We start from the raw sequence: 27786 nt of genomic DNA on the forward strand, positions 1-27786 counted from the left end.
TGTGTCAATATATATTCATCAATTATAACAAGTGTATGATCTTGTTAATGGGGAAAAGTGGGGTAGTGGAGGGGTATATGGGAATCCCCTATATTTTTGATGTAACATTTATATAAACTAAAACTTCTTTAAAAATAAAAATTATATATAAAAAAGATGACCCCATAAAAGTGTTACCCAAAAATATTTCCTTATAAAGCATAACATGCAATTTTTGTTTGTATTTATTTCTTTGTCAGAGCAGATGTGGTTTATCCTTGCTACAAAACAAAACAAAACAAAACAAAACAAAAACAACAAAACTCAGATAATCACTTTAAAATTTTTACTTGTGGTAAGCAGAGGAATGACCCCTCTCCCAAATGTCCATTTTTATTCCCACTGGAATCCATGAATATGTTCCCAAGTGGGTCTAATCTAATCATATGATTTCTTAAAAGTGGAAGAAGAGGCAAAAATGTGGGTCAGAAGGATGACAAGGTGAGAAGAATCAGCCTTGCTGATTCTGGGATGTGGAGGTTGTGAGATATGGGTGTCTAGAAGGTAAAGTATCCCCCTGGTCACAGGCAACAACCCCCAAGAATTGGATCCTGTTAACTCTTGGATGAGCAAGGAAATGGATTCTCTTCTTGAACCCCTACAAAGGACACGTTCTGCAGACATCTTGATCTTAGCCTGGTGAGACCCCTACCAGACTTCTGTATTATAGTAAAGTTTTGTTATTTTAAGCTATGAGGTTTGTGAAAATTTGTTATGGAAGCAATAGAGAATGAATACCTTACTCTAATTTGCCTGGACTTTCATACTAATGAAAATTTCCACATCTTAGAACAAATCTTAACACAAACTTATTTTATATAATTCTAGTACAGTTGCAGTGTTTTTAGAAGTGCAAACTCTGACATTTGCACATATTCCATACATTTACATTATAATGAAAATTCAGGATGTTTTCTACTTACTTTCTTTAAATATAGGCTTATTGTCATTAATATCGGAAAGTTTAATTAACACACTTGTTGTTCCAGACAGTCCTCCGGGCTGGCCGATCAAGTCTCTGGCTTGAATAGTTACCCAATACTGCTCTTCCAGCTCTCTATCCATTTTAGAAGATATTCTTATGACTCCTTTAAAAATATAATAAATCTCCAATTATTATTTCATTATTAGCCATGACAATTCACTAGTTAGGTTAATTTCTTATTAAGCATTCTATCACACAATCATTCTTTTGACAGATAGTAAGCCAGCCTGCCAGACTGCCCTGGAGAGAAAGTAAATAATAATGATAATTCGAACACCAACTCTGCCTGTGGCGTCGACAGTGGTCACCGCAGGTTTAAGAATGCTGGTAGACCATTAATAAAGCATGTTAAGATAATTCATAGGCAAAGAGGAGGAATAGCTTATTTTTACCTCAGCTTTTCTCCTAGCCTCTCTATCATATCGGTCTGTGCCAATTAAAATTTTTCTTCCAAATTCTGAAGAAGTAAGCCTATTCAGGAGAATCGTGTTAATGACATCATCAATTTAGTAAAAAAAAAAATTGTTGTGCACCTGTGATGTTAAAGTCTACCTGAGTCATTAGATAAGAGGAAGGTCTGTTTTTTGGCCTACAGTTATTCATATTTGTATCAGTGTATATATTTACATATACATTGTATTTATATGTGTTTGCATTACAATATATATGATATATGTACAAATATTCAAACTCATGTTAGACTGTGACGAATGTAATATATGTCCCTTTTATGAAATTATTTACTAAAAATATATTATACTGAAAAAGACCTGGGAAGAATTTAAGATGGGTGCATAAGGAAAGGGAATATAGTACTAAAGATTTGGGGAATCATATAAATCCAAATATAAGACAGAATGGCTAGTTCCAAATGAGTCTGGGAAAAGGCATTCATTAAATGAATTGTGCTCATGGTAAAAAAATAATAAAACTGGATCATATTGTGAAGGAATTTTTTAAATTGTGGACTAAACTATGTCACAATTAAAATCTACCACATGAATCAATATAGAAACCACTGAATATTTTTGACCAGATGCTGCCAACATCTCCCTATGTGTGAGTCAAGAGAGAATTGTGCTTTGTCTTAGCAGAGAAGATTCACGTTAGAGGTTCTCGTAAGGCTCTATCCAAAGCCTTACAGATTAGTCAAACAGTGGATGACAGGAACACAGGGTCTTTGCTCCCCACATGGCAGGGCTTCAGTAAAATTTGCTTAATTTATTTTTCAGCTTTTTAAAAGCCTTCAGATTCAACAAAGGGTATGTATTCCCAGATGCTCTTATGCACCCCAATCCTTACCACTTTGGTGTTCTGGCTCTCTTTCAGGTTCTCTCAATGCCCCTTCTTCTTCCCTTCTATCAGTGAAATGATAAATTTAAGCTAATTTGCCCAAAAAATTTAAGAAGCCTGTGAGGAGTAGGGAAAAGAAGATGCTTAACATGGTCATTAAAGTGTGGTCTCATCAGACAGCCCACTTTCCTCTCTCCTTTTCTGTGCTTTTCCATTCTGGCCTCCAGTTCATCTAAAAAGCTGAAATACTTTCCTGTCTCAGTGACTTCCCATCCATTCTTCCCATAACGTGGAATCGTATTCCTTCTTTCTTCACGATGGCCACAGGCTCACCTCAGAATTCTGGTCTCAGTGCATTCTGCCTTGACTACAAAATCTATAGTAGTCCTTGTTTTTTCTCTCCTCTTGGATGTTGTTTATTTTACCTCACAAGTTGAATTTACCTGTTTTTTTAATTCACATAATTAATATTTGTCTGTCATTTATAATAGGGAGAATGTATTTTTCTTGCTTTTTTCCCCACAGTTTTTTTTTTTAATGTTATCATTTTGTGTTGCTATAAACCAATATGTGGTATAACTTCTGAAACATAATGAGACTTTCTCAGCCAAGATTCTGTGATGGAATTAAAGCCTGATCAGCCTAATGTCTTAAGTAATCCTTAACAACTAACGCTTATATTTGTAAGCAACTCCTCTTCAGCAATTTTGCTCTGATATTTGCCTGCTTTAGAATTGTCATTTTCTTCATTCAGTAATACCTGTTGTCGGTTCAATGGAGAAATATGGTTGGCCCAGAAGTAGACTGTAGAGGAGACGAGCATTGTTGCCACATGACGGGTCATCAGCATCCCATGCTGTCACCTGGATAACAAATGTTCCTGGAGAGAATATAAATATTAACAAGAAATTAAGACAGGTGTCACATTCAACAATGAATTCAGCTCTGTAAAGGATTCTGTCTTTGCAGGCTACATGATGATAAAAAATGAAAGACTAATCCATCTCCTTATTTTCAGTTATAAAACTAATATCTCTCTGCATAGAAATGAGAATACAACCTATCACAAAATAGCCTCAATTTCAATATATAATGTAGAATTTAAAACATGTAACTCTATGACAATCAAATGTAACTATTAATCAATACATTATCTGTAAATCAGGAACTTTTCAAGGTATGCTATTATGGAGGAATCAAAAGGAACTTGAAAATGCCTTCCTTCAAAATTCATACTATGACTTGTACCTCAGACAAAGTATAGAATGATGGCATAATATAAAGAGTTTTGAAATGAGCTTGAAAGAGTATCAAGTTAAGATGGCCATAAATATTTTGCCTGTTTAATTCCTTCCTGCTTGCTGTGAAGAATTTTAAAAAGTAAAAAAACTTATCAAATATCGTTAAGCATGCTCATTAAAATTCAGTTGTAAGCCGTAAAATTCATGAGAAACAATTTATGTACTTCAATATTAATGCTCAAGTTAAAAATATTTATTTGAAAATATTGTTTTAAAAATTCTCTTTATGCACACTTTAGACCTCACTGAAAATCCATGTTTGTTGAAATAACAGTTTTGTGTCAATAAGAATGGCACACCATCAAACAGACTCTGGTTTTCTTTACAAGCAGCATCATGAATTTTCACATCACAATGCAATTTTATAAACTGAGACACTCTAATAGGAAGACCTTCTATTCTTCTGAAATAAAATTCCTGAAACTTTTATTGTGGCCCACCATTGCATTTATTTTTTGCTGCTTTTTTTGGTTCAGAATTTAACAACTGCTTATATTACACTGCATATTTCCTAAGAACAATTTCTGGTGATGATGCTTCAAGTCAGATGCTTTAAAATTATTAATATAATTTTAATAGATAATACTTGCACCTGATTAAAAAAGCAGAACTATAAAATACCTATTTCTTTGTCATACTTAAATAAATTCCCCAATCACTCAAAATGCAGACCCTTATTACTTTTATGTATTTTTATGCATTCCAGTGGTAACTGTGCAGAGCTCTTCCAATGCACGTGTTCATAGGGATCATTAGCTCAATTAGTTGGTACTAGATTAGATGTATTCTTTGAACTGCCCTTCATGCAAACATCTATCATTTCCCCTACACATCCCCACTATGTCTCCCTTTCATTTCTTTCCATAGAGCTTCTCCATGTTTTGTTTTGGCAATCGCCAATTATTACTTCAAATACAGGTTTGGGTTTGTTTTCTCATTCTATCTTTCCTTTTCTTCTGGAATTAACAGATGTTACACCTTTTATCATCCCACAATTCACAAAGGTCCTTTTCCGTTTTTCTTCCCTATTTTCCTCTGTGCTTTTCAGATGGGATACTTTCTGTATTCAAGAATACTTCCTCCCTACTTCTGCAATTCCCGGCCTGCTTTTAAGACCATCTGTAAATACTTTATTTACACTATGTATGTTTCAATTCAAGACTTTCTATTTGATGTTTTGAAAAACAGTTTTAATCAGTTAATATTCTGAAAAGCTACTTCTAGCTTGGTGGCTTTCATATTTTAGTCATGACCTAGAACAGAAAGTATAATTTACATTGCCACTGATACTCAGATATATGTGTGTGACAAAATCCAGATGTCCCAAAACTGTATAGCTATACTGTGTGTACTGGTTTTCTCTAATTTTCTTTAATGTATGTACAAAAAATTGTTGGTCACGTACTATTAAACTGATTTAATGATTTACTAATGGGTTACAAGCCATCAATTGAAAAACATTGCACTGTCAGAAAAAAGTTTGACAAACAAATGGTAATGGGTTTTATTTACTGATGCAGTCATGGCAAGTTTAATGAAATACAATTTGCATTGGTAAAATTCAGACAGTTTTGTTTCTTTTTTACAAATACAGTCACCTAAACAGAATTTTTTATTGCAATTGATATTATGTTGATTTATTATTTATATCCTTGTAAGGTTTAAAATATACAAAAAATACACCAAATGTAAGATATGGACTACAGTTAGTAATATTTTGATGATGTTATTGCATAGTTTGTAACAAATGTTTCAGAACAATGCAAGGTGTTGGTGGTGGGATGATGTATGGTACCCTTGTATGATGTTATGCATGTTTATTTTTAGAAGTTCACAACTTTTACTATATAATTATTGTTCATGTGTATATTCATGTGTGAATGATACACTTCAAAAAATACATATATATAATTTAAAAATAAATAAGTAAAGTGCACATCTTTATTACTGCCTGTGATGGCTTTTTGGATGTATCAATTTGGGTAGGCTATAGCCCACAGTTATTCCATCAAACGTTAATCTAGGTGCAGATGTAATTAAAGTCCCACATCTGTTAAGTTTCTATTGGTGAGGTTCTCCTGGGTAGACCCAAGTTAACCAGCGGGAGGGCCTCAAAAGCAGGCTGAGGCTTTTCCCAGAGACATGATAGATCTGGGCCTGTGACACAGAGCTTCGGCCCCTCCCTTCCGTCTTGAGCTCATGGACTGTACTTCCCCATTGCCTTCCTTGCCCAAAGGCCTGCCCCATAATCTTAGGCTTTGTACTTTTTTGTTCAGCCCCCACAATTATGAAAACAAATTACTTTCCAGTATCTACATATGAAGTATCCTGGTTCAGCCACTATGATAGAACTCGTATTGTCACAGTCTATTTTCAAACATTTCAAATATAGTATAAGAACCAAAAACACTGTATGTTGTAATTCTTCAAGTTGGCATCTGTATTTAGTATTACCATAAATTTTGCTTATATATTTGTTAAAATAATACTTTGTGAATACTTTTGCATTAAATGCTCTATTATATTTTAAAGTGATTAAAAATTTTCTGTGTCTCTTCTATTTTACCATTGGGATCTAAGTTTCTATCTCTTATTAAAGTCCTGTCTTTAACATTTAACACAGGTCTTCTGGCAATGAATTCTCTCAAATTCATCCTAAGCTTGTCATTTTTAATGCATACATCTACAAAAGCCTATGATTTTTCAACTCAAATTCACAAATATTACAAATTGAAATGGTTTCAGGAAATAAGAATGTTTATTTTCTTAGTAATCTCTGCTAAATGTTGATATCTATTTCAATTCATGAAATCAACACTGAAATGATCTACATCTGTATGTATTTTAGATTAAATTGAATTTAATATCTTTTTCACAATGCTGTACATTATGACTAATTATACTATGTTGATGATAGATTATTAAAAATGAATTTTCTGCATGCTTTTCTGAAAAGCACATGCAATGTAAAATTTGCCTTTCATAATTAGAGTTCAAAATAACTCATTTGCATTTTAAATCTGAAAATGCTGCAATAGGTATTCTTAACTATTAGGGTGACCAAATAATCTCACCCAAGAATAATCTCCTTCACCCACAAAAGCATGCTGATTTTTTATAATAAATACAATAGTCACCACTGTAAGTATAAAGAAAGTTAGATCCTCGCTAAAGTGAAAACTACTCAGTGACTGCTGCTATGAAAAATTTGGATGAAGGATATTTATTTGATTAAAGTTCCAAAAGAGTGGAGACAGAAAAATATGGAATGATAATATTTAGTAGGCAATATATTTTGCTTGCTAACTATAAGCAGGGAAATGACCTAATTTGTTAAAGCATGATATACTTTTAGCAGGAATTGACACTGCTTTGCAGAAAATAAAATACCTGGTATTCTGCTTTTAAAAGATCATGTGAAACTAATAGGTATTTAAAACAAATACTATCATGTAAGCTAGGGATTAGCGTTTGCAAATCCCCTGAAGGAAGATTCAGTGCTTATTAAGAGCAAACTAAATCTAATATTTCAAATGTACACACTCTTTTTTTTGACATGATGATATTTTAGGTAAAAATGTAATCACCACTGAAAAGTAAGATTATTTGATAGGCTGTTACTCAATTACTCATATAAGGAATAAAAGTGAATTTGAAGTTCCTGACCATCCAGAAAGGTGAATTACTATTTACCAGTTACCTGCAGCATCTTGGGTTGTTATTAGGCTCAGACCACACCCTGGAGTCTCCCTGTCTTTTACATCCATTTACATCCACACCATTTTAATCTCCTATGCAGCATTTTCATGTGCTCATTATTTCATCATTCATTCATTCAATCACCCTAAACTTCAGAGCACTCTATGCCCCATGGTTAATATATATATAGGCATGGAAGAAGGAGGATTACTTCACAAATCAAGTGACAAGTGGGAAAACAGTGTTTTGTCTCAATTTCACTTTAAAGCTCTAGTTTACACCCAAGAATCTTTTGGATGCCAGGTAATATGGAAAGAAGACTATGAATTAAAATTCTACAGGGGTCAATGAAATCAAAGTATCCATTCATTAAATATTTACATTGAAAGAAACAGAGGAATCATGTATAATTTTATTAATTGGTTTCTTTATGTCAAAGCAGGGTCAAAAACTACCAGGATGCTTCAGATGGAAACTATTACCAAAAAGGGTGACAGAATTCGGATAATCATTCTATTGTCATATTAGAAAATATTTCTAGGAACAGTTGGCAGCAACTCTGCTCGTTCCTTCTATCAGATTATTATAAAAACTGCTTGTTGATTTTAGTATGATTCAATCCAAAGTTTGAAAAATGATGGGCACCCCCACTGGATGCACTGAAATATGCAGATTAATTAGATTATTTGCACAAGAACCTCAAATTGCATTGCACAAAGAGATCTGTGTAGCCGAAGAATGCAAAGACCAAAGCATTTGTCTTGATCTTTACTGAGTCACACACAATGAGCCAACACTGCCTGCCGTGAGATCCATATTGCATTGTTCACTCAATAATTCCCTTGTCAACTCACTCCCCAGCTCTGTAAGATGGCTGTTTTGTAACCCTCTTCTTGATCTAAAATTCCACCCCTATGCTTTTAATTAATGTCTCATATGTAAATGATAAACTAGGAATAATCACTTGCTAACAAGTTTCCTGTCAACCAATGTGTCACCCTACCTGAGTCTACCCCTCTAGTGCCCAGGATATCATGGACCCGTCCCTTCTCAGGAACCGCATGCCTGCAGATATATCTTTGATCAAATATCACACAATGGATTAGCTTAACAATGGGAATTTATGGGCTCACAGTTTCAGAGACTTTGCGGCTTGTGTCCTCTTGGGGTAAGTAGCACGCTGGCTGGCCAGCAAACATTGGGTCCTTGGCTTTCCTGTCACATGGTGATGTCGTCTCCTTTACCTTTGGGTTCCATTGACTTCTAGCTTCCACCGCCCGCCCCCCCCACCGGGGCTTTCTCCCTCATGTCTGAATTTCTTCTCTTTATAAAAGACTCTATCTGGATTAAGGTCTGCCCTCATTCAGTCGGGCCACACTTAACTAAGGTAACATCTTGAAGAGATACTGTTTGCAATAGGTTTACACGCACAGAAATGCAGATCAAGACCAAGAAGGGTCTAGATCAGGGTATATAATTCAATATACCACATGCTGTGAATGAAAAATGTGATGTTAAAAAAAAAAAACCTTCACAAGTCACTGAGAAGAAAGGCGTTCTCCTTTTGCCAGTACAGCACATAACTCTGTCTCGCGAGCTAGGACTGATTTTGGGGTATAGGTTATGCTAGGCTTAGATACGGGATAGCGGCCTGGAAATGGATGTGGATATGCTTGGTGATATAGATGGGGTTCCTTTTAGAGATAGGCCTAGGTGGCACAAAAAGGAAATGAAAGCACATAGCAGGGAAATCTCTGCCTATGCTGCTTAGTTTCCAGAAGTAAAGCACATGTGCCGCGGTCATTCAACTAAATTTAAAGAGTAAGCTAATGTCTTGGTTGAGGGTAAGGGTACAGATACTCTTGTTTCCCTGGATGAAGAGGATTGCCTTTGGAGTTTGTGTTATGGTAGGCTTAGATACGGTACAGTGCCAGGGATGTGGATATGGATATACTTGGGCATAGAAATAGGGTTACTTTTAGGAATAGGCACAGCAAGCACTAAAAGTGAATGAAAGCACACAGCAGCGAAATCTCTGCATATGTTGTTTACTTTGCAGAAGTAAAGCACAGGTGCCACGGTCATACAACTAGGATTAAAGAGCAAGCTAAAAGAGCACCCACGTCTTGGGTGATGCTTACGGCTCTTCTCTTGTATCATTTCCTATTGTAAATAACCATGCTTTTAAATTTCGCATCTTAAAAAATAATCAAACTTTGACAAACAGAAACATCTCCTTGATACTTGTCTCCTTCTACCTGATGTTTCATATTTCTTTTTCCTCCTTTAGCATACTGTCTTCTAAACTTGGCTATATTCACTGTCACCTCTTTTTCGCCTTGCATTTATGCAGTAGTCTCAAATATATTAAAGTTGGACTTAACAGAATCCCAACTACGCTTGTCAAAATAACCAGGTGGCTTCAATGTGACAAGAGAAAAGTCATTATTCTACCTTTATTTTGTTCATTCAAACTCACCACAGCATTCCTCACAGTTAGCCCACCTCTTCTTTTGAACGTTCTCTTCTCATTGTTATTTGGTCTTCCAAAATCACTGGCCAATCCCATTCCTCCTAATTTGATAGTCAATTCCCTTTTGCTTAACAGTGGAGTTAGTCTGGTGTATTTCCTCTTCTCTAGCTACACCCACTGCCTACTGGATTTCATCCATCACTATGCCTTACATATAAATATGTCAGACAATAAATCCCATATTGATATAAGCCATCCTAATCATTTCCTATAGAAAGGTCTTTAACGTGAACATGGCATGACTATTCTCTTTGTCACATTCGCTTCAAATATCACTGTTTAAAATGCCCCCTACTTCCTCCAGTCAACATTGTCACCCTTCATGCTTATCATTTCATAACATATATTATCAAAAATTACATTTGTTTAATTTATTATTTTTGTATTATGAGTAAAATATGAATTCCAGACTAGCAGTTATCTTATATTTCTCTTTTACAATTGTATCCCCAGTTTCAAAGAAAAGATCCTATCACATGTTAGGTCCTTAATAAAAAGGCTTATGAGGAAGAAAAGTAATAGGACAAAGAGAAGAACTGAAAAGAGAAGAAGGGAGAAGTGGAGGAGGAGGAAGAAGAAGGAAGAGGCAAAGAGAAGAAATATTTCATTGCCTAAATACCACACAATGAATAGTTTTAATGTATTATTTCTGATTAATGATAATTTGTCTTGATATATATTATACAGTTAAATCTATTCTTTATGTAAAATCCTAAAGTCTGAAAACAAGTAGAATGACATCTTTTAAATTGCTACCTGGAAAGCTAAAAAAATGAAGAATCAAGAAAATATGCAATGCAATACATATTTTAGAACTCAGTGCCTAATGAAACAAATGTTTAAGTAAAGCAGTTTTAAAGCACGTTAGCACACAAAATGACCATTACTGAATCACATTTAACTTTTGTAAACTGAGTAATTTCTATAAATTACATTTTACTATACATTATATTATCAGAATTTGCTGAGAGAATGAATGAGAGGACAAATTTGCATAGCCACAATCCAACCCCCACCCCCACCCTCAATTGCGGAGCCAGTTCTGACTTCAGAGGAAGCCAATTATGTATTTTCTGGAAAGTTTTCCAGTCTACAGATATCATATTTGAAGCACTAATGAAATAGCATTTGGTTTTGAAAAGGAAATTGAAAATGGATAAAGGCATGCAGAAGTGTTTAGTCACTTTGATTTGTAGTGGTCTTCATGTCACATGATTTTTGATGCATATAGTAGTTTTTCTAATTTATAAGTTGTTATTTCTTATTTTTCCATGCTTATCTTGCATGAATTATTTTATGTTTTTAGATACAACATCATTTGTTTGGGATAAGAAAATCTTATATTTAAGAAACCAGTAATGAATGAGATAAAAAGCTTTTACAAATTACTCAAACATATTTAAACTTTTTACTCCATATCTTTGAAGACTGAGATGGCATTTTAATAAAACAAAGAATTTATAAATGTGTAGTATAATTTCTATAAAAAATTAATGGTCTAATTTTTCAAATAATTTACTAACACATGATGGTGGAATAAAGGGTTGAATAAAAGGTTTTGAATTTTAAATATTCAACAATCCTTGAAATTTTATATTTTTTCATTGTTAATATATCTTTGATGTAAATTAATATGTAATACCTTCTGGAGACATCTCTGGTACAATGGCTTCATAAGGTTCATCCAGGAATTTTGGTTCATTGTCATTGGTATCCGAAACTCTGATGATAAATTCAGATTCAGGTTCCACAGCCCTTCCTGTAGTGATGTCTATTACCTGGGCTCTTAGAGTATAGAAGGAGCGTTCCTCTCTATCAAGCTTCTGCATGGCGTATATGTCACCTGTTCTGTTATCAATGATAAAAATACTCCCAGCTCCATCTCCCAAAAGCTTGTACTGGAAAGAATTGTTTCCATTGTCTAAATCAGATTTTAGCTGCAAGAGCAAAAAGGGACAATTTAGTTTTCAAATATGTTGGGGAGGCCAAATCAATTTTAAGGATTTTCAGTTAGTGCTCTTAATTATTTGCCAAATTAATGATTCTATATAATTTCCATATAACTTAAAATATGATAAAATATTAATTTCAAGATTAATATCTATACCCAGGTAAAAGAAAAGAACCAAGTAAATATTATTAGTCTAACTAGATGATCCTTATTAGAAACTATAATCATTGAAAAATAAAGGCTCTTCATTAACTATGCACAATGAAGTTGGTTCAGAATTGTGCTATAATTACAATCTTGGTCACTAAAACCATGCTTAAAATATTTATATTGGTGTAATACCTAGAAAGAGAGAAGATAATAACCTAGGTAAACTTAAATGTGGATATCTCTCACTAGATTGAAAATACAAAGAAAAACATGGAAATAAAAGGCAAAAAATTAAGGAACATGATGAGGAAATAATAACAGCAACTACCAATCAGGTACTTAATACATTTCTTAAAATCTAAAATTTTCTCAATTAATCTTCATAATGTTATGAGATACATGCTATTGATATAATCATTTTTATAGATAAGGATGATTTGGATACCAGATCTTCCTTTGCTAACCATTATGTAACATAGACTTTTAGTTCGTGAATTCTAGACAGCCTAGACAGAAAATCTTTCTTCCCAACATGTTATTTTCAATTCTCAAGGATAACTTTTCTTCCTTTGCCCTTATTCTTTCATTGTTCAAAAACAAAGTAAATGTGCTCATCATTCATAGTGTTAAATATGTATTATTTAAAGTTTTGAGTTTTACATGCAAAATTAACAGTGTCATTTTGATATAATTGACATCATTTGTATGTTTTTTCATAATCTAAATCATTTTTACAGAAGTAGAGGAAGCATGCCATGATCTCTAATTATTTTCAATTTGTACTATATTTGGTTCACCAATTTTGAATATGTCCCTCCTCAAGTAAGAGCTTCTCTAAAAATTTACAAAAAATTAACCATGAAATAAAATTCTAAAGAAAACACATCACTTTGTTGGTGATTCTATTTACAATTCATTATTCTAGACCAATTAACAAAATGTTTTAAGTGATTGAGGAGAAAATCTGAATACATATAAACAAACTAATTTAGCTTTTTAACAATGTGTTTAAAAATAATACTTTGCAGTTGAAAAACCACATTGAGAAGAATAAACATTCATATCAACTTTCTGATTATAGCTCATTTAATTAGATAGTACTTCATTACTCATAAAATAAAAAGCAAATTTCTATGCCAAGCCATAACCATTAGAAAACAAGGAAAACAAAATATATGCTCCAATCAAACAGCAAATAAAAGCAATGCTTGGTCCATTTTTTTCCAAATAATATCAATTTTGAGGTAGTTTGGAGATTTGAGGCAATAGTAGAAGGTAAATTAAAATGAGCAATGAATAAAAGTATTTCAAGTATATTTACAGTATGATTTTCATTGACCAGTTTGCTGTGCTAGGGATTTTAAGCTTTAGCTTAATTGTGCTTTCCAAACTTAATCTTTTTAGCCAAATATCAAAACTAGACTTATCTTGAGCAAAGTATCTTTATTAGCTCTTTAGTTGCAATCATCAAAACATCCACTTTTGCTTTCTTTTTAACCAGGTATTTGATAGACAGCTGTGTGTTATTTAAAGACCAATCAGGTGTTCAGAGGGGAAACTTCTGTTAGAGCATTTTTCATGAAGATTTTCAGAGAACGAAAAAATAGGGAAAATCAATCACTCTACACAGAAACAGGAGATTTGTGTAGGAGGCAGAAACTGACTAACAAACCAGAAAATGTGACAGCGAGCCTCGGAGGTAGTCTCCTTCAGATTGCATTGATGCACTTCCCTGCAGTGCCTTATTTACTAAATGCCACCAGGCTGTGTCAGCCTGTCACCCCACTCGGTGACAGGAGAGCATATGCTGAACTGAGGAGTCCATTGCAAGCCTGGCTAGAGAGACTGGTAGTTAGTTAGGTAGCAGACACTGAGCTACGGTTCTCATTTATACCTTGGTGTCTGTGATCTATCTGTAGTCATAGAAAATAACAAGGGATGAGAAACAGTACTTGTGGTGCACACAGAAAAAAAAAAAAGTTTTGAAATCTTTTGGTTGGGAACTAAAATCCTCAACTCAGCCTTTGATGGCATGTACTCAGAGGTCTTTGGCTGACTGCGCAGCTGAAACGCTACGGAAGCCCGACACCCTCCTCCAGTCTGCAAGGACTGGAAAAAGAGAGTTAATGAATTTTAAGTGCTTCACCCTTCGGGCCCAATTAAATTTTAGTGCCAGTTAATTAGCAGTTAAACTTATTTCACTTTATTCATCTTCAGAAAGAGCCTTACAGAAAAGGACATGATATTGTAATTACCTTTGTTTAAAGCAAACCAAATAATAATAACAACGAAAACATAAGCAGGAGATGTTCTGTTGTATTCAGAACATTTCCTAAAATATGTTCTCATAAGAAATTGAAAATACTAATTTTTTGTATTCCAACTTCAATAATTAAATTAACTCTGTGGGTTCCTGTTGTTACTTAATTGCAAAAGGATTTGGAATTACTCTGCTTCATTAAAAATTAACGAGGGGTAAATTAACAGCTACGTAGCATCACAGAAAATCAGGCTAAATTCTGTTGGTACATGACGTTGTTCTTAATGTGGTTCCTTTGACCCATTACCAAAAATAACAGCATCAAATTTCCAGATGTTGCTAAATGAGGGCTGCATTCTCATACAGGAGACTGGACTGAAAACCACAGCTATCCCTCTCCCTTGAGTTTTTAGTGGTGGTTGAGGTGCTTGTAAATCTGAAACCATTAATTATGCTGGTGTTTGAGACACCCAATGGTATCGCTGAGAAAACGTAGAATTTCATCAAATACCAAAATTCCTACAACTTATTTATGCACAGTTCATTCAAAGCATTTATTGTAATACTTTTGGGGGAACAACTACCTGGCCTACGAAATAATCCGTCGCATTCATTTCCTCTGGTACAATAAACTGCTTCCATTCCCAGCCACGCTTTACTCTCAAATGAGATTCCACTGGCTGCTTGACTTCCTGTGTTTTAGAGTTGTCTGTTGCTGTAAAGCAGTGCAGAAGGAGAGGAATTCCCAACATCAAAAGTAGCAATAACCAACAATTCATTGTGATGACTGTTTTGATTCTAACAGGCACTCTTCAGAAGAAACGGTGAATGCTGGAAACAAAAATCGTTCATTCCTTTACTAACATTTTTTTACTCTTAAGTTTATTTCATACCCCCAAAACATAAAAAAGAAATTAGACATTATAAAAATAGCATTTTCATGTAATTGCTAAGACGATTATAACTTTTGCATCCTTAAAATAGCATGAATAAGTGTCACAAAATATATGTCTTTGATTTATCTTTCAATTAAGTTAGTTAATTATATTTTGTAGTGCAGTAATACTTTAACTGGAACAATTACAAATATTTGCTCAGGCACCATTCATTTTGAGCAGTAGTCATAAATCTGTTTGAAGGTTGAAATTTACTGTGGCAATCTCATTGATTGACAGCTGACACTGAGATAGATTTCGTATTATTTCTTTTATTTAACCTGCTTACTTCCTCCCTTCTATCTCAGTAAAACTCAAAGTATCTTGTTAAAGCAAAAGTCAAGATAGGGGGAAAAGTTATCTTTCTCCTTTTTGTATTCAATAGAAATATATTTTCTGTTCCTATTTTCCAAATTATGATGTTTTATGTATTTAATTAAATACACAATAGAACAAATCAGCTTAAGAAACATAGGGGATTTAATAATCAGTTATACTGATGCTAGAAAACACTTTGTGAATAGAAAGACTGTGCAAGATATGTACCCTTTTATATTATCATTGATATAGGAATTTTTTTTTGTCTTAACAAAGAAGGTGAGACAATATTTTACTACCTGAGTAAAAATGGCTGAATGATTTTAATATGTGAGGTGGAGAGGAAAAGTATCTTCTATTATTCAAATAAATATGTCTACAGAAATATACATTTAATACATACTTAAATCTCAACTTGCTGAGTTCTACATTTAACCCTCTCAATTTGCCCAATGCTCCTCTGAGCAAGTCTCTTTGGATTGATTGGTAATTTCCATACTTATATTTAACTAATGGCTTTATATTTCCCACTTTTACATGGTTCCTGATTACATAAAAAAATTGGATTTGTTTGTTTGGAACTCATGAAGAAATTATAGTTTTATGAAATTGACAATAAAGTATAATAGCATGCTCAACAGACAGAGCTTCTGCCAACCCTACAGGAGGTCCAGGGTTCGACACCCGGGGCCTCTTGCCCGTGTAGTGAGCTGGCTGACGTGGAGTGCTGCCGCGTGCAAGGAGTGCTGCTCCACACAGGGGTGCTCCCTGTGTAGGAGTGCCCCCTATACAGGAGTGCCCCCCATGTGAGCAGTGCCCCCCCCCCATGCAAGAAGTGCAGCCCTGTGCAGGAGTGCTGGCCCACATGGAGAGCTGACACAGCAAGATGACACAACAAAAAGAGACAGAGAAGAGACAATATGTGATGCAACAAACCAGGGAGCTGAGGTGACACAAGAGAATGATCGCTTCTCTCCCACTCTGGAAGGTCCCAGGATAGGTTCCCAGAGCCACCTAAAGAGAATACAGCAGATACAGAAGAACACACAGTGAATGGACACAAAGAGCAGACAATGGGGGTCGGGAGGGAGAGGGAGAAATTTGAAAAAATAAATGTAATAACATGTAATCAACGGAAAAGCTATAGTTGCGATTTTGGTTAGAGTTTTCTGTATGACTCTAATGCATAAAGATTTAAATCTTCCCCATGTATTTTTTTAACAACCCTTTAAGTCATCAGCTCTTATTAGGAAACATTATTAAAAAAATACCTAATTAGGAAAAGAGGCATTCTCATGCATGGGGATTATGTGATTCCTCTATTGTCCCCTCCAAGAGATGGGTCCTTTTCTACAAGTTTACCTAATGATAGGCATGAAGAAATTCAACAGAGATGAAAACTACAGGTGACTTTCATCCTTATAGTGAATATTTGACATTCAAATAATGCCCATTGCTTAGAAATTGTTAAATATATATTTCTGATACCTAATGAATAATAAAAACATTTGGAACAAGTACAATTTTTATGAGGAAGAAGTATATAACTGTACATGCACTTAGAAAAGTATCACTAATGCTCATCTGAAGTACAATTGCAATTTTGGGTAAATGATATACTTTTCATTACCTTTACAGTAAAATATTTTCAAACATCTAAAAATAGACAAAGTAATATAATAAGACCCTAAATATTCATTACCCAGTCTCAGTCTCAACACTTTTCAACACATAGCCAATCCCACCTCACTTTTCGTATTCTATTAAAACAAATTTAAGATGCCATATCATCTTATGCAATAACTACACCCATAGATAAACGAACACATGCACACAGTTTAAGTATATAAGTGGCCTGTATAAATAAAAATCTTAAAAATTAAAAATAATGTTTCTCTGTCTTATATTTATGTCTTATATGTCTTATATTAATATGTCTTATATTATTTGTTAGGTATGAATTTTACAAACAAGTGTTATTGAGGGTTTTGCACTATTTCCAAGCTGCCTGGTCAGAGCCACTAATAGAGAATGACCACCCTGTGGCTTTTCCAAGGTCACGATTCTTGTTGTCTTCAGGTGTCAGCCCACAAATAACCCTGCTTTTGGACTGGTTTGGTGACTTGCCAGGGTGTCGGGATTTCTTCTGATACTTTACAGAATGGATAACCTCAAAGACTTTGAACGTGAACCCTCAACCACCCAGTAAGACTCTGGGGATTCTCAGGGACCCACTGTGGCATCGAGCTTGCTGCTTGGTAGTTAACACCAGCATGGCAGTTTTGCTGTAGGCTGCACCCCGAGGAACCTGGCAAATCCAAATGCCATGACTTTGGCCTTGTATCCCAGTCTGCGGTCTTTCTCTGGCTAGGTGGAGTGGGACCAGGTGGTACTGCCTGCAGCAGACCTGGGAGAGGAAGCCAGCCACATTGGACTCCCTCTTCCTCCGTGACCCCTGATATGCTTGTAAGCAGGCTTCATGGTTTACGGTTGAGGTAAAACCATGGGCTGCCACCAGATGGAAAAGAACATACTTTTATTTCATGACTCAGCTTGCATTCTTTAAGAATGTATCATGTGCACTTAAAAAGAATCTGTATTCTGCAGCTATTAGTGCAACACTTTACATTAATGACTATTTTAAATGAATGGACTATACTTTCAAAATCTTCCATATACTTAATGATTTTTTTGTCCTGTTGATAAATCAATATTGAGAAAATGTGTTAAATACTCCTTATAATTACGACTTTGAATCTCCTCGGCTGTAGTAATTTTTGTTTCAAGAATTTTTAAGCTCTGATGTAAAATTCACTCACATTTGGGACTGCTGGGTCTTTTGATGAATTTACCTTTTTATCTTTAGCTTTCACTTTTTATCCTTATCTTATTTGGTCATTTGATTAATTTTCCCTTTTAGGCTTATGAAATTACCCTTTTATTTCAGTAATACTTCTTGTCTTGAGGTTTTGTTTCTGAGATGTTAATACAGTCATTTCAGCTAGTAAAAAGTGATTATTATTTTGTGGCATATATTTTCCTACCCATTTTACTTACAACTTATTGTGTGAATTTATAATTATAGTGTTTCTTTTATAAGGAGCCTATAGTTGGCTTAAATTTTTACATTTCATCTGACAATCTTTGACTTTCATTTGAAATGTTTCTATTTGATTGAGTTGCTATTCAAACTTAATTTGTATCTTGACTTTCCTCTTTTCTATTGTAGTAATCGATTATTTTTTTTTAGGATTCCATTTTACATTTCTTAAGGTTTTTTTGTGTGTTTTGTGTTTTAGTGGTTGATCTAAGTATTTCAATGTGTATCTATCATTTATTACATTATTCTAGTTTAATAGCTAGTATACCCTTTTATCTACAATGTAAGAAGTTGATTATCAGATATTTCATTTCCCACATCCTTCCCTTGATTTGTGCTATAGTCATAAGTTTTAATTATGCATGTTATATATCCCATAATATAGTTATTGAATAAACAGCTTAGTTTTAGACATTAAGAAATAAACTCTAATAGCTTTTAATATTTAACTCATATACTATACTTAATATTTCCATCACTTTTCATTACTTCATGTAGATTCAATTGTCCTTTGTTCTGAGATTTTCTCCTTAATGTTTTGTGGTGAAGATACTCTATTGATTAACTCTTCCAATTTTGTGGTTTATATTATCCTTCTTTTGAAGATTACTTATTTATAGTTGACAGTTTTTTTTCTCTCAAAATTTTAAGTATGTTGTCTTATTGAATTCAGACTTACATTATTTCTGATGAATATTCAATGGATATTCTTATGTTTTTTTCTTTTCTGTGGTGATATTTTAAAAGGATTTTTCTCTGCATATTTTATTTTTAGCAATTTCAGTATAATGTGCTTAGGTTACTTTTTCTTTGTGTTTGTTCTGCTTGGTCTTTAGTGAGAGTATTTTGGGGGACTGTGATATTGTTCTGAAAATTTGGAAAGTAATTGAACATTATTTATTTATTTTTAAACCCAATCTCTCTCTTAACTCTTTTTTTGCAATTAAGGTTATATTTATGAGTACCACTTGATATTGTCCCAGAATTTTCTGAGATTCTGCCTTTTAAAAAAATTATCTTTTCTTTTGTTGCCTTCATCTCTGTATTTTAATTTGGGCAATTTATATTAATCTGTCTTCAAAGACTTACAGAAAATATAGAAAGGGACATGTCCCAATTCATTTTATGGGCCAATATAAAATGTTTTGCAGCAAAACAAGACAAGAATGTCAAAATTAATTTTTTAAAAAACAGTAACCCTCATGCATATAAATGCAAACTACCTAAACAAAATAATTCTAAATTTAATCAACACACTATTAATGATGCTAAGATATCTATTAGTTTAGTTCATTGTATTAACAGAATAAAAGAGCAAAACGTGGAATAAACTCAATAGGTATAAAAGCATTTGGAAAATTGCAAATTCAATTTATGATTTAAAAAACTCAGCAAATTAGAAATAGAAAATAATATTATTACAAAGAGCAACTACATAATATCTGTAGCTAGCATCTTATTTGAAAATGAAGACCAAGTGTTTCCTCACTAATATCAGAAATAAAACAAGTTTGTAGGTATAAAAAAGGGGAAAAATTTCTTCAATCAACTCTTTACACTATACTTAAAAAAAAAAACAACTATTGTTTTTGAGCACAGCCAACACCTTCCAAAACAAAGCATAGAGATAATAAAAAGAGTTTATAAAATGAACAAATTAACAATGATCTTAAGGACAATTTTCAAGATCCTAATGCATGTATAATTGCAGTCTCTGAAGGAATGGACAGGAAAGGGGGAGTGAAATAAAACTATTCAAAGACAAAAAGACAAAATTTAAAAGTAGCTGATCAAAATGATAAACCCATAGATACAAGAACTTTGAGAAAATTCTATCATGGGCTTTAAGCATATTATTATACCATATGTAGAAGCAAAATTTATGAAACCAATAGCACAAAGGCCAGAGTACATACTGTTTTAAACTCAAGTAACCATACATGAAATAGTATAATTTGAAGTAGACTGTCACAAGGTTAAATGAGCATATTATAAAACTAAAACAACAACTAAAATAACACAAGAGTGTATTTAAATATGCTACAAAAGAGATAAAATGGAATCTAAATAATACTCATGGAAAGGAGATAAAAAAAAGAAAAAGAAAAGAGATGGCAAAAATATATAACTCATAGCACAATGGTATATCTATTATAATATTAATCACATTAGTAATCCCATGTAAATAAGGTAAACGAATCAAATATAAAGCATAAATTAATATTAAGGTAATGCTGGCCTTATTACATGAGTTAGGAATGGTTCTCTGTCTAATTTCTGGAAACCCTTATAGAATATTTTGTATCATTTCTTCTTTTGAAATCTTTAGTAATGTTCATCAGTGAGACCATGTGGGCCTTGTGTTTTCTATTTGGGAAAATTAGTAATTGTAGATTCTGTTTCTTTAATAGATATAGTCCTTTTCAGATTTTTTATTTTTCCTTTTGGAAATTTAGATTGATTGTATCTTATCTTTGAAAGAATTGGTCCATTTCATCTAAGTTATCCTTTAGTGTATGTTATTAGTAATTTGTGTCTTCTTTCTTGTTTTCTTGATTAGCCTGGCTATGAATTTTTCAATTTTATTGATCTCTTTTGCTTTCATAAATTTTCATTGCCATTTTCCTGTTTCAATTTCATTAATTTCTGCTCTTTTATTGTTTATTTTTTCTTTTTATTATGTACATGAATTTTTAGTTTAATATTTCTTATTTTGTACTTAATTTGTGATTCTATTTTTGAGTTTCCTAAGGGGAAAGCTTAAATAATTACCTTAAATCATTCTTCTTTTCTAATACATTCACATAACACTATAATTTGCCTTCAAATTATTTCTTTCACTGCATCCTACAATTCTGATGTTGTAATTTTTATTTTTATTTGATACAAAATATTTTTTAAATTTTTCTTGAGAAAGTGTTATTTAGAAGTGTGTTGTTTGATCTCCAAATATTTGGAGATGTCTTAGCTATTTTTCTTTTTTATATTTCTAGTTTAATTCCATTGTGGTGTGAGAGCATACTTAAATGATTTATTTTCTTTTAAATCTGTTAAGATGTACATTTTATGGCTCAGAATGTGGTTTTTAATGGAGAATGCTCAATAGGCACCTGGAAAGCATGTTTTTTTCTGCTCAGGTTAGGTTAAGTATTCAATAAATGTCAGTTAGTTCCAGTTGATTGATGACACTGTTCATTTCAATTATATCCTTACTGGATTTCGGCCTACTTGAAATATCAATTACTGATAAAGGAGGGGAGGGTGTTTAAGTCTTCAAGTTGAATAGGGGATTTGTCTATTTCTTTATGCATTTCTAGGCAGTGAATTTTTGCTTCACTCTTCTTGAAGAACTGATCCATTTTTCAATATGCAATGCCCTCCTGATAATTTTTCTTTGAATTCTGCTTTGTTTGAAATTAATATAACTACTCCTGCTTCATTTTCATTAATGTAATTATAGTATATCATTCTCCATCCCTTTATTTTTTATCTATCCATATCTTTTTACATAAAGTGAGTTTCTTGTAGATAACATATAATTGGGTATTTGGGTCTTAATTTTTATCAATTCTGATAGTCCGTCTTTTAATTTTTATATTTAGACCATTCGCATTTAGTGGTTATTGCTATAATTGAATTAAAATGTACCTTTAAGTAAGTGTATTCTGTTTATTGCCTTTGTTCTTTGTTTCTTTGTTTCCTTTTTTATTCTTTTGCAGTCTCCGGTTTTAATTGAACATTTTTTTATGATTCTGACTTTTTCCCTCTTTGCATTCTAATGTGTGATCTGTGGAATAGCAGAATCTTGTTAAAAATTCTTACTATTGAGCTACCCAGTTGTACTATAAGAATCTGAATTTTATAGCAATTTACAGGCAATCCGTAAACACACTGATGTTTAAACAATATTAGTCTTTCAGAAAATTGGTCTAATTTTTTCAAAATGTAACTGGTTTGAGGAAAAAGGGGGGGAGGGGCAGATCCGAGGAATGTTATTTTAAATTAGAAGAGATTGAAGTGATACAATAAGAATGGTAAAAGGAGGACATTCTTTAGATTCTTGAACAAATCTATTTTTATAGATTTGAACAAATCTATTTTTATAATGTTTTTATAAGTCTGGAAAAAATTCAATACATATTTGGCATTACATGATGACAAGGAAATGTTAATTTTATTAGGGATGTAAACTGCTTTGTGGTTAGATATAAACATTTCAAATAATAGTCCACATCTGATTGAAGTGTGATGGCTGCTGTCAGCAATGCTAGGCCAAGAAACACTGTGGTGTGAGTCCAGCTTAATAAGGAAAAAGTGCGATCAGTTAGTAGTGTCTGAAATGGGTCCTAGGGAAACAAACAATGGCATTTTCATGCTGCTTTTGCAACTCCAGTTATATTTTCCAATCAGCTTAATACATTGATAAAAATCTGTGTGACATTTCAATACGGGAACAGCCAGGCTAATTTTGTATCTCATGTTAGTGTGCTTAAATTTATTATCCTTTTGCCATTACTTAGGCACATTAATAAATATTTATTAAATAAAATGTAGAATGTAATACATTTAAAAATATATAATGGATACAAGATGAAATGGTATTAATTTTAACACAATATTAAATAAAATAATCATGCTCATATTTGTATAATGCATTTATCACAAGCATCATCAGTATGTCTTATCTAAAGCATATGATTTTGGTATTGAAAATTATATTTCTTCCAACATGACACTTGCACATGAAAGAGTTTATATTCAGATATGTTCAGTGACTTACCCAATAATGAATAACTTAGCAATAGAACTAGGACTAGAAAACTGATCATCACAGCATAGATTGTACAATATACACGTTGCTTTACTTGACATAAGAAATAAAATATATAGATATATCATGGCATCTGTAACATTGTTTGCCTTATTTAATTGATATAGATGAAGAAATTGCATTTTAATGTTTGGATCAGTCTGGAAACTAGATATAATGAAATGTTTTCTAGTACTCTTTTGGGGCACATTTCCCCCTCTTGTTCTAAAGATTCTTGAGTTCAGAAAGGAATGAAAGAATGAGTCAGAGTGATGGATTTGGTGGTTACGTGTGAGAAGATAACACCTGAAGCTTTGGAAATGTGGATGGGATAAATATAGAAACTTAATCCTATTTGTGATCTTTTAAAAATCAAGGGAAATTTGCCAGTCTGCATAGAAAGGCACTATACATAAAATCTTTGAAATATCTTTCTCAGATCCCCAATAAGAAATATAGAAAGAAAATTGAGTGAATGCAGCTTGCACACGTAAGTGTGAAGGAAGCAAAGTTTCCAGACTGATAATTGTAATGTTACATGGCCAATTCTTTCTCCAAGAACACTCAATCCAGAGACCTACAATGTGAAAGTTTTTCACTGTCCCATTTATGTACTCTGATGAAACAAATACTTTGCATATTTTCTTTAAAAAGCCTTGTGCTACAGAAAAGTTAATACGGAATCAGATTGCCTTCCTAAGAGCCCCTGACACTATATTCAGACATTTTGCAAGCCTTGGAAGCCACAGTTTGGGTGATGTACCAGCATATGGAACAGCAAATGCCATTCTGTGCCTGGGCTGGAATGAGGATTAAGAAGCAGAATATTCAGAGGGCCAAGCACTGACTAAAATGATTTTGAGGGTGCAAGATTTTTCAGAGTTAGAAAAGGTAGATTCTAGTTAGTGAAATGTATTCTGGCAAAACCTCATTTTCTTAAAATCAGTAGCCTATCCCCTGCACCAGCTGCCACACTACCAAAACATAATTTTTCCTTGGCATCTCCAGATTAAATCTTTGAATATTTTTGTATTAAAGATTTGCATAAAACTTCCTTTTGGATTATATCTCTCACTGTATGTGGCCAATGTAATTGATCTATATAGAACTTAATAACACATTTACTATTTTTGCAATCTGGTTTTAATTTAGGTATTGAATGTTCATAAGGTAATTCATACATTTCTGAGTGACTGCATTCAACCCCACAAAATCTTTTTCTGAAATCAATTTTCCCCTTACTGTTCTTGTGAAAATGTATAACATAGGTTAAATAAACACCATAAACTCTCTGAATACTCTAAACGTATTCGGATGGGAAATATTCAGAAAAAAAGCAGTACATGAATAAAAACAAATTTCAAAATTCATGTCTATATAATATTATTCAGTCATTAAATCTGATTCTGTAGTATAAGTTAATGATATAGAAAAATGACTGTAATGTGTTGTTAAGTGAAGGAAAATCATTTAAAATTATATCTACAAAATAATTCCACTAACCTAAGGAAAAAAATGTAGGTAAATGCAGAGAAGAATGCCTGGAATAGTGTGAAATAGCATGCCCTAAAATTCAAATAAATATCTCTGAGCTGAGGTATTAGAAATTAATTTTAAATTTTTCTTATGTGCATCTCTATATTTTATTATTATATATACATAATTTTATAATAACTTGCAAAATATTTTATATAAATAGAGTTATTTGGCATTATAGTGAAGGTCAAGATGTCACAACCTACTGACTCCGGAACCTTTTTCCCTAATACGTTGAAATCAAATGTCCTTCTAAAAGCAGCTTGCTGTAGTTAAAGAGTTCTCTCTGTGGAGCAAGGATGATTTAGGGTCTAAACTATCTCCACCTTCAATCAGCTAAACTCGCCATGCCTCAGTTGTCTCATAAAAATGATGAAACTAATAAATGTGCCTAACTCATAGAGTTGTTATCTTGATCAAATGAGTTGATGCACCCAGAACTTTGCCTGGATATTAAGTACTTGTTAAGTGTGTTAACTAACTCCATAAAAATTGCTACCAATAGGTAGGTAGGAAAAATCCAATGAGATCATTATTGCTCCTTTTTGAAAAGTTTTTCTTTCTTCAAGCAATGCACAGACATATAAAAACTTTATAAATGAATATTGCAAAATAGATTAGGATATATTTTCCCTAATTGGTGTGTTCCACACATACTTTCAAGTGCTTTGAATGCCATTATTTTTTCTAAGCATGACTAAGTGACTATGACAAATAAACATTGTCATGCTTGAAGCAATACATAAGATTGCATGGACATATATATACACTGATAATGATCCCAGTGTGACTCAGAACAATTATGTTTTCAGAGAAGTCTAATTATGACTTAAGGGGTAAAAAATATATAATGTATAATCTATGCACTTATATAGTTTGAAGCAGAATCTAATTAGAAATTATCTTTTCTATGACTTCTTCTTGGTTACATAAAGATAATTATTTCATCTGTGAAAACTTATAAAATTATAATGCATTCTGGAAAGCTTAGGGAAAGCTGAAATATTGAGCTCAACTATGCCCAGCTTCTTATGGGAAAAGCAGGTAGCAATTAATTTAATATCTCCATCTTTAGAAAACTATGGAATAAACTTGGCCAAATAATATATCAAAAGAATGATACTATGAGATAGTCAGGAATTTTCATTCCTTTAAAAATAACCTCCAAGTAGGCTCTTAAAACAAAGATTTCTAAGACGTTACTAAAAAAGTGTTGCTGAACAACATTTTAAAGAAACATTTTTACCTTCTCATATGGGGTTCTAAATGTGTGTTGTAAACACATGCTATGAAACGTCAGGGTGAACATAAGTAGTAAAATGTGGTGCTATTTATGAAGAGGCAGGAGTTGGAGACTCTTTACCTTTCTCTCTTCTAATTTAATGGATTCCTTAAAAAAGGACAAAAAGAAAGCCTTCAATTGCCTATTAACATACACTGCTCCTTTTTTCCTCCCCAGAATTTTATCCATATAATTCCATATTAAGCAGCAGCATGAAAAAAAAAATAACGAGCTGATTTAGCTTGTGATTTGAGTGTCAGCTTCTTACGTACAAAGTCCTAAGTTCAATCCCCATTACCTCCAAAGAATAAAAATTAAGGCAGCAGCACATGTGTTTGGTGGTAAATTTTAGACCACACATTGAATTTTTTAATGATGCAAACATTGTCACAATATTCATTTTTACAAAGTACACATTGACTGGTCACAAAAATGTTGGTGTAAGACATTCTAGTTTTCCATTCCCCAACAGAATCTTGGAAAAACTAGGAAAAACTGGCAGAGTCATCTTCTTCAGAACTCAGGAAAACAGTTAAAAGGTTGCAGCAACTGGACAAGTGCAGAATCATGAAAATGCAGCTTAAAATATGATAGAAGAATCTTGTGGCACCCTTGCTGACCTCTTACCTAACTCCACCGTGGCAAGGTATGTGGCTAATCTTTGCTCCCATTTGGAATTCCTAGCCCCATTCTAGAGGGAACAGAGTTACCCCTAGGCACACACTGTGAGGACAACATCAGTACCAATCTATTGGGTGGAAGGCTGGAGAATCTAGAAAAGAAGAGCAAACCATGCTCAAACCTAGCAGAAGCAAGGAAATAATAAAGATTAGAGGTGAGATAAATGCAATAGAGAATTTTAAAAAGACAATAGAGAGAATCAACAAAACCAAACGCTGGTTATTTTTAAAGATCAATTAAGTTGATAAACTTTTAGCTAGTATGAAAACAGGAATGAGGACTCAAATAATTAAATCAGAAAAGAAAGGGGTGGGTATTACTACCGGCTCCAAAGAAATAAAAAAAGGATTATAAAGGATACAGTAAACAGCTGTAGCTAACAGATAACCTAGATGAAATGGAAAAATTCCTAGATCTACACAGACTCAAGAAGAAAGAGAAGATGTCATCCAATCAATAATTAGAGTTTTAATCAGTAATCAAAGACTTCTGAATAAAGTAAAGCTTAGGATCCGATGGCTTCATTGGTGAATATATCAAAAAATTCCAAAAAGAATTTACACCAATCCTGATCAAATTCTTCCAAAAATTGAAGAGGAGGGAACACTCCTTAATTCAATCTGAGACCAACATCATCTAATACTAAAGTCGGATAAAGATACCACAAGAAAGTAAAATTTCAGAACAATATTCTTTATGTATATAGATATAAAAATCCTCAACAAAATACTGGCAAACCATATCCAACAGCACATTAAAAGAATAATACATGGGGAGTAGATGTAGCTCAGTGGTTGAATGCTTATTTCCCATGTAAGAGGTCCTGGGCTCAATCCCTGGTACCTCCTAAAAATAAAGAATAGTATACTATGAACAGGTGGGATTTATCCCTTATATGCAAGACTACTTTTAC

General features: G+C 33.1%; 1 protein-coding gene across 5 annotated transcripts in view; it reads right to left on the reverse strand.

The window, feature by feature from the left end:
* Positions 1 to 27786, reverse strand: part of CDH19 (cadherin 19) — a 108770-nt gene that overhangs the window by 60203 nt on the left and 20781 nt on the right. The window contains exons 2-6 of one of the 5 annotated variants that reach the window (XM_071208581.1): positions 16401 to 16478; positions 14796 to 15042; positions 11493 to 11787; positions 3078 to 3197; positions 963 to 1127 (exon numbers count right to left, since the gene is read on the reverse strand). In XM_071208581.1, the coding sequence (XP_071064682.1) occupies positions 963 to 1127; positions 3078 to 3197; positions 11493 to 11787; positions 14796 to 14990 (775 nt within the window). In that variant the 5' untranslated portion in view covers positions 14991 to 15042; positions 16401 to 16478. The remainder of the gene's footprint in view (positions 1 to 962; positions 1128 to 3077; positions 3198 to 11492; positions 11788 to 14795; positions 15043 to 16400; positions 16479 to 27786) is intronic. The other 4 variants (XM_071208580.1, XM_058277873.1, XM_071208582.1 and 1 more) reach the window with 4 other exon arrangements.

This window comes from Dasypus novemcinctus, chromosome 16 (genome assembly GCF_030445035.2).
Source record: "Dasypus novemcinctus isolate mDasNov1 chromosome 16, mDasNov1.1.hap2, whole genome shotgun sequence".
Classification (NCBI taxonomy): domain Eukaryota; kingdom Metazoa; phylum Chordata; class Mammalia; order Cingulata; family Dasypodidae; genus Dasypus; species Dasypus novemcinctus.